This window comes from Conger conger, chromosome 9 (genome assembly GCF_963514075.1).
Source record: "Conger conger chromosome 9, fConCon1.1, whole genome shotgun sequence".
Taxonomy (NCBI): domain Eukaryota; kingdom Metazoa; phylum Chordata; class Actinopteri; order Anguilliformes; family Congridae; genus Conger; species Conger conger.
In genome coordinates, this window is record NC_083768.1 from 5,560,788 (window position 1) to 5,568,287 (window position 7,500).

Below are 7,500 nucleotides of genomic sequence, written 5' to 3' on the forward strand. Positions count from 1 at the left end.
TTGTATGCGCTGTGTGTGTGCGTGTCTATGCGCTGTGTGTGTATGTCTGTATGTGTGTATGCCCTGTGTGCGTGTGTATGCGCTGTGTGTGTGCCTGTGCTGTGTGTGTGTGTGTGTGTGTATGTCCGTATGTGTGTATGCCCTGTGTGTGCGTGTGCGTATGCCCTGTGCGTCTGTGTGTGCGTGTGTGTGTGTGTGTGTATGTCTGTATGTGTGTGTGTGTGTGTGTGTGTGTGTGTGTGTGTGTGTGCGTGTGTGTGTATCTGACCTCGCTGGCACACAGCTGGTTGTGTCAGACGTTCAGAGCACCACACCCAACAGCTCCACAGGCAAACTGCACTCTTTACAACGCCTAATTACAGGGCATGTTTACACACACACACACACACACAGACACCATACAGGGCATGTTTACACACACACACACACACACAGACACCATACAGGGCATGTTTACACACACACACACACACACACACACACACACACAGACACCATGACCATCACTCCAGTCTCACTGTTTCACAGTAAAAACTCCGCCATTTTGTCCTATTCAGGGCATGCGAAACGAACAGCCGACCAGAAACTCATTGATCTCCAGCCCCACCCAGCTGTTTTTGTCCAGACTGAAGTACACGGCAGCGTTCAGTTAGTGGTCTTCTGTGCTCGTGATGGACTGCAGTATACAATTACACCCCACGCATTCTTTCACCTCTCTCAGCCCTGAGCTCCGCCCAGCCGTGAATCAGTGCTATGCTAGCGACGGGAATACCTTTTACCATAAAAGAAGAGGCGTGGGCCTCCCAGTCGCCATGGTTAACGAATAACCAGGTTACACTACAGGCCCACGTGTTCAGGTCAAACTGTCTTTATTTTAGGAGTACAAATCGAGACCTTAGGATGATATGGCCCTAAACAACATTTCTGACAATTATTAACATACTAACATACTTATGAGTTTGTTTCAGATTGGGAGCCTCCGGATCACTGCCGAACAGAACCCCAGCCACATAACTTCACGTAATTGGTCGAGACACATCACATGGTCACACGGAAGCTGCAAGGCCTGGCTGCTGATTGGCTGTTTGATCGGAGTGGAGTTTCTCCCAAGAATCATTTCACATGGCCTCCGCTCTGGAAGCCATATTTTCAGGGTGCTCACTCCAACGCCCGGCAGCCTGTAGCGTAGTGGTTAAGGTAAAGGACTGGGACACGCAAGGTCGGTGGTTTGAATCCCAGTGTAGCCACAATAAGATCCACACAGCCGCTGGACCCTTGAGCAAGGCCCTTAACCCTGCATTGCTCCAGGGGAGGATTGTCTCCTGCTTAGTCCAATCAACTGTATGTCGCTCTGAATAAGAGCGTCTGCCAAATGCCAATAATGTAATGTATGGCCATCATACAGCAGGGGTGGCTACATAGCCTGTTAGCACGTTTGTAAAGAAATTGACCTCATTACAGAAGCTATGTCATCATGGATTGGGCTGTTCGGACAGGAAAGGGCCCCTGAACGCATTGGCTTTATCATTTTTTGTGATTTTGTAGATCGTAGCAGAGTTTTAGCTGGATTTTCCGAGTGGATATATTTCCAATTAATTGGGAACCAGACCTTTGAAAGCCTGAATGATGGACTAATAATGAATTTCTTTCTCTGCCTAGCTCTGCCTTTTTCCCATCATCATCTTGGATCACATGTATGCATTATTAACTATAATTATGAATTTAAGCCACATGCACTAAAAGCAGCCATAACATATTTCTGGAAGCCAAGGCCAGTAATTAGCAGTCACATTCTTTGACCTAGGTATATATTAATTTTGTTCAGAAAAATACAAGTTACCAAGATATACAAGTTTTACACTTAATCCAGAGATTAAACTATATGCGCCAACAATTACTACACCGCGGTGCGATGATTACATCGCGGTGATTACATCGCGCCTTCCTCCCCAGTTTCTTACACACAGTAACGTCGATCCTCTGACAGGCTAACGTCGATGTGCAGCTAGGGCAGTGGGTAAATGCAAACAGAGCGCAGGACAAACACCGCGATGAGAGAGCTGGCGGAACGGGCACGAACGGCTCGTTCACGAACACATAAATAAAGATCGACGGGGGTGTTTTAGTGTCTCGTGTGGCGCAGACTGCGGCGGTTATAAAAAACGGCCGCGGCAGCGCGTTCAAAACGTCCGCTGCTTATCACGAGCTGCAGCTCAGCGTCGCGTGGGAGTCCGTCTTCCTGTGCCGCACTACCCACAATCCACCTACACGAATCGATGAGGCGGGTGCAGTGGAGTCTCACAGCACACGCGTGGCGTGAGCAATTGGCTTGGTTTTTGTCAACAGTGGCTTTAACTGCACATGGAAGAAGAAAAAAAAAAAAAAGCTATGTTATTGACTTCACTGCTATTCCAGGGGGAAAAAGTAACCAGCTTAATATTAGAAGCACTTTCCCCATGAGATTAATCAAAACTAAACAGCCGACACATTGCAATGTGCTTGTTTTTTTTCCTTATGATAAATACAATTTGCATTCGTTTTGCCCATGTCACACACTTAGTTTCCGTGTTATATTGCTGGTTTGTGACTGTGTTTTTAGGTCAGGGGTTAGTAAAGTAGGCTATAGCTCATTTCATCTCCGCTCATCTCATCTGCCTCACCCACTGGGAGAAGTCAGCGGTGAGCGGAGAAGCATATATAAATAGATGTTCTTTTTTTCCTAACACGATAACCGGGATATTCTGGCACACGGATCCAGAGTCCTCTAGTCCGTCTGTGGAACAACACAATCCTACTTGTTCCTCCATGGCTGCAATTCACAACAGAAAGAAGCAGGGTCTAAATTAATTTAAAGCTGACAACTCATGCCTTCTTTTTTTTCACCCGCGATTTCATCTTCAAAGCAGCCCAGGAAAACGGTGGAACTGTCACAACATAATTAGCAGTTGAAGCGAATGAACGTGTGGCGTCGTTTAGCGGCTAATCTGATGGTCAACTCTGAAGAGTTGGCAATACTGACAGCACAGTCACAGGTTTACTTTCAGGTAAATTCCAGAGCGTGGATACAACCCGGTCATAAACACCTGACATGCCCCCAGGGACTCCGCTAAGTACGAATAGGAAACTGAAAGTATTTTAGTTGTACTTTTTTTAGTTGTATTTTGTATCGCTGGTGACATTAGCATTGGCTAGCCCTGCTGAAATTAACAGCTCAATCTAGGTTTTTGAAACAGCTGGTTTACCAGCTTCCAGCTCAGACAAGCTAACACCTCCAGCACTAGCTGGTTGGCCAGCTCAATTTTGAAACTGCCATGGCTGGATTTTACAGCGGGGAGCCGTTCTTGTTAAACGCACATTTGCTGCAGTTTAGCGAATAAAGTGTAGCGAAGTGAAGAGCGCATTTTACCGATCCGTCATCGGGAGGCTAAATAATTGCTTCACGACGCGAGTAGGCCGCTGAGAGAGAAAGGATGAATCTTTTCGCTTTGCACAGTGACGGATGGGCAGCGCAGCTCACGATGCCAACGACTGATAATAGCCTATATTTCACGACCCGTCTACTGCAGAGAACAGCGCAGAGCAACCGTCAGGGAAACGGACTGGGAAAGCAGAGAACCGTCACTATTGCACATCAACCCCAGAGTGAGACATCTTAATGTCGGCCATGCAAGCAAATGCGCAAGTGCTTAGATTGCTGAAAAACTTCCCAGAGTAAATACTACTAACTGTTTTCAGGAGCTGTGTATTTACCAGTGTCCTACTTGCATAAACAGAGCATCTAAATCAATGTTAGCAAATGGGTAATGTACTACTTCCCGAAAATGTCCGTAGAACAAATATTAGAAACTGTAAAACTTTTTAAAGGTTTTCAGGACCAGCGTGCCAATCTGTATCTTGTCTTTATTCCCAAATGTATAGCATTGTCGTTAGCAGCAACACAGCTAGCATCTGAACAGAGCAGTAGTGTGGAACTCATACCTGGGTCAAATACACCATTGTTCTGGACGCAAATACTTTCATACGCTTTACTGAGCTTGTGTAGTTTTTTATTGGAACCCGTGAACTACCCTCAAAAAGTGCAAACCCCGCCTTCTGGTCCTCTTGTCTGGCTCAATCGTACCAGGCAAGATCAATCGGGCACAGAAGAAGTATTTGAATCCGAAATAATTAGGAAATTGACCCAGGTGTGAGAGGCTGTGAAACAGAGGGAGGAATTTCAGATGGTAAACTGAAAGACCCAAGATGGAATTCCATGACAGAGGAGTAGGCAGGATGGAATTCCACACAGAGGAGTAGGCAGGATGGAATTCTATATAGAGACGTAGGCAGGATGGAAAGCACAGCGGTAACACAGGATAACCACTGTATGCAAAACTTTCTAACTGCACCGGCTGAGGTCTCTCTCCCCGGCAAGCGAGAGAGATTTAGTCTCCACAGAACGGGCAGCACCCTTCTCCCTTTAAAGGGCCCGTATCGTGGAAAATTTCCACATTTTCCCTTGCTATGTAGATCATAAAGGCGTTGAAGGTGGTATAAAGACACTCTGAAAGTATCAAAACACACAGTCCCTGAATGAATCCACACAGTCAAATGAAGAATATATGAGCCATATGGACTTTGGACGAAGTTATGACACCCTTTTTATAATACGCTCACGCACTGTACCATTCTCTTTCCTCCATCCATATCCAAACAGACACATCTGCCAGCCGGCCAATCGCAAGAGACAAAGGCAGGCATTCTGCTGGAACCAACAGACCGTAGGTCTCCGTAGCAACCGTGTTAGAACGATCCCGTAAAAAAGCCAACAGTCTTAATCCAAAACAAATAAGATAAATGAGTTTGTTTGCAACAGACCAAAATCACATTATAAACACAATCTCCCTGTCTGAGGGAGAAGAGCCCATTACTTCATATCACAAACATCACATTCCACTCAATCTTTCTACCAGCAACAGATTAAAATAAGTTCAATTTGTAGCCATATAAGGCTCAGGAATGTCTGCAGGGATATTGTGCATCAACCCTGGATCTGTGAAACGTTGCCAACAGACAGGACGACAGACACGGCAACAGACCGGACCACAGACAGGACCACAGACAGGAAGACAGGACCACAGACAGGACCACAGACAGGAAGACAGGACCACAGACAGGACCACAGACAGGAGAAGAAACAGGACCACAGACAGGAAGACAGGACCACAGACAGGAGAAGAAACAGGACCACAGACAGGAAGACAGGATCACAGACAGGACCACAGACAGGAGAAGAAACAGGACCACAGACAGGAAGACATGATCACAGACAGGAGAAGAAACAGGACCACAGACAGGAAGACAGGACCACAGACAGGAAGACAGGACCACAGACAGGAAGACTGGAGGTTTCTGATCCAGAGAGAACGCAGCCGTACCAGTAAAAGGCTCGAGACCACAGCTGAAATACGAGGACCTACTCAGCAATAACACTCACTCAACTTACTCTGGTATTTCGACACAATACTATTACTTCATAATATCGTCTTACATTCCCCACTGCATTTTGGGTAATCAATGGGGGTGTGATTAGGACACGATATCGATCCTTGAAGGCAACAGTTTGATGATATTTGGCAGGAATATCACTCATTTTGCAACGATACGATCCAACAGGATCCGATGTGGTCGGAAACTACACGCACACATTAGCATCACTTCTGGAAGGCGTCCGAACGGGAGAGTGAAGTGTTTTTTTACTCACAGGCTTCTTCAGGAAGAAGACGGAGACGGCGCCGATCAGCGGCATGTCTCCCAGGAGTGGGTCCATGATCACCCTCAGGACTCCGTGAAGCTGCAGAGACACATTGCACTTATTCAGCTGACGCTTTTAGCCCAAGCGACTTACAGTCGATTAGACTAAGCAGGGACAATGTTTAGGATCAGACTAATCCTCCCTGGAGCAATGTGGGGTTAAGGGCTGCACCGATCTTATCGCGGCTACACTGGGGTTGTACCAACAACCTTCCGGGTTCCATTCATGTTCCATTCATGTTCCATTCATGTTCCATTCATGGCTACACGTGCTGCACACACACACACACACAGACACACACACGCAGCCATATACAGGCGTATTCACCCGTGCACCCACACAAATAAATCGCCTGTTTTTGTGTAGAGAATGTATTCTATTTTTGTATTTTTTCACGTAACGACAGGGAATATGCAATTCCCACATTAAAAACACCAAGTATATATTTCGGTGGCAGGGACCCAAAACACCAGTCTTAGAGAGCCACAGTGTCTGCAGGTGTTTTTTGGTTCCTTCCAATCAGCAACCTATTTAGTCCCTTGAAAGGAGGAGTGTGGATTCTTTAGCCAATCAGTGACTTACATGTGTTACACTGAAACCCAGCAGATCAACCATCCAGGACTGAACTTACAGTTACAATAAATTTTTTTGTTCTTTTTTTGTTTAATAAAATTGCAGAATATTGCATTTTAAAATGACTTGAGCGTGTGAGAGAGTCGGACTGTGGGGAGAGATTAGGGTGAACGACTGTCTGTCTTGTCAACAGAACCCAACTCCCTTTGAATAAACAAAACTACTGTAAACAGCTGAGCGGCTGTGCATAATATTTACACTGCACGTTACACTGCCTCCTGTTTTCTGGAACGTTCTATAATGAAATCAGCCAATTCAATTCAATTTTTTTTGTTTTTTTCAAAACAATTTAATAAAAAGTCACTGGACTGTGCACAATTAATATGAACAACTGGCCCAGTCTTTGCCGATCAGCTTTGAAAATAGGCTCTCAAAGATGCACAACCTCGTACTGCACAGATTTGTTCCAGAATGCTTGGTGAATTACAAATTAAAGAAACAGAATTGCAGAAAGAGCTTTGCAAAACTTAGTTTTCATCCGCATCGTTGTCTACAAATGTGGTGCGAATGTAGACTTTGTCAGACACTGCGTCAGAGCACTGTGAGATCACTGATGGTGCACGATGATAAAAACACTCGCTCTTTCTTGTACTTAGCTTGTTTTCCCACAATTGTAAAACCTCACACTTTAGAGTAAGGTACATGAATTGGCAATAAGTTAACTAATGTGGATGTTAACATGAATTAATGATGTACAAATACATTAACAGAGCTGTACAGATGACTTCTCAGAAGTACTTAGTTCACAGCTACATTAGTCAGTTCATGCAACCTTATTGTAAAGTGTTACCAAACAAATTATGAATTGTGTAAATGGTTGGCATCTATATAGCGGCTTTATCCAAAAATGTTTTACACTTGATGCTTCTCATTCACCCATTCATACACGCACACACACACCAACGGCGATTGGCTGCCATGCAAGGCACCGACCAGCTTGTCAGGAGCATTTAGGGGTGAGGTGTCTTGCTCAGGGACACTTCGACACACCCAGGGCGGGATCGACCCGGCAACCCTCCGACTGCCAGACGACTGCTCTTACCTCCTGAGCCAATGTCGCCCCATGTGAGAAA

General features: G+C 45.5%; 1 protein-coding gene across 5 annotated transcripts in view; it reads right to left on the bottom strand.

Annotated features, from left to right (window-relative positions):
- Window positions 1–7,500, bottom strand: part of LOC133136491 (extended synaptotagmin-2-like) — a 46,375-nt gene that overhangs the window by 23,836 nt on the left and 15,039 nt on the right. For all 5 annotated transcript variants that reach the window (XM_061254029.1, XM_061254027.1, XM_061254024.1 and 2 more), the window contains exon 6: window positions 5,744–5,833. In XM_061254029.1, the coding sequence (XP_061110013.1) occupies window positions 5,744–5,833 (90 nt within the window). The remainder of the gene's footprint in view (window positions 1–5,743; window positions 5,834–7,500) is intronic.